Source organism: Charadrius vociferus, unplaced genomic scaffold, assembly GCF_000708025.1.
Source record: "Charadrius vociferus isolate BGI_N301 unplaced genomic scaffold, ASM70802v2 scaffold2820, whole genome shotgun sequence".
In the NCBI taxonomy this organism is placed as follows: Eukaryota; Metazoa; Chordata; class Aves; order Charadriiformes; family Charadriidae; genus Charadrius; species Charadrius vociferus.
Window position 1 is genome coordinate 18,833 of NW_009646460.1, and position 255 is coordinate 19,087.

At 72.5% G+C, this 255-nt stretch overlaps 1 protein-coding gene across 1 annotated transcript in view; it reads left to right on the top strand.

The window, feature by feature from the left end:
• The window catches only part of LOC104284491, a gene marked incomplete at its 3' end in the record, with an annotated part of 9,325 nt that extends 9,182 nt beyond the window's left edge, over nt 1–143 (top strand). The window contains exon 12 of the mRNA XM_009882835.1: nt 99–143. Coding sequence (XP_009881137.1) covers nt 99–143 — 45 coding nt within the window. The remainder of the gene's footprint in view (nt 1–98) is intronic.
• Nucleotides 144–255: the final 112 nt, after the last annotated feature.

Consider the following 255-nt stretch of genomic DNA (forward strand, 5'->3'; position numbering starts at 1 on the left):
GCGGAGCCTGAGCGAGTGGCAGCGGGTGCCGGGTGAGCCCGCGGCGGCCACTGTCCCCCCTGCTGTCCCCTCTGCCTGCTGACCCCCTGTCCCCGCAGACTGCTCGTGGCCCGCGGCACAAGCTGCTGTCCCCCAGTGCCAAGGTAGGTGCTGGTGTTCCCCAGCCATGGCAGTGTGTCCCCTGTGGAGCGGTGGGTGGTGGATGCTGGGGGAGGGGGTGACCCCCGGAGTGCCGTGCCCTGTGCCAGGGTGCCG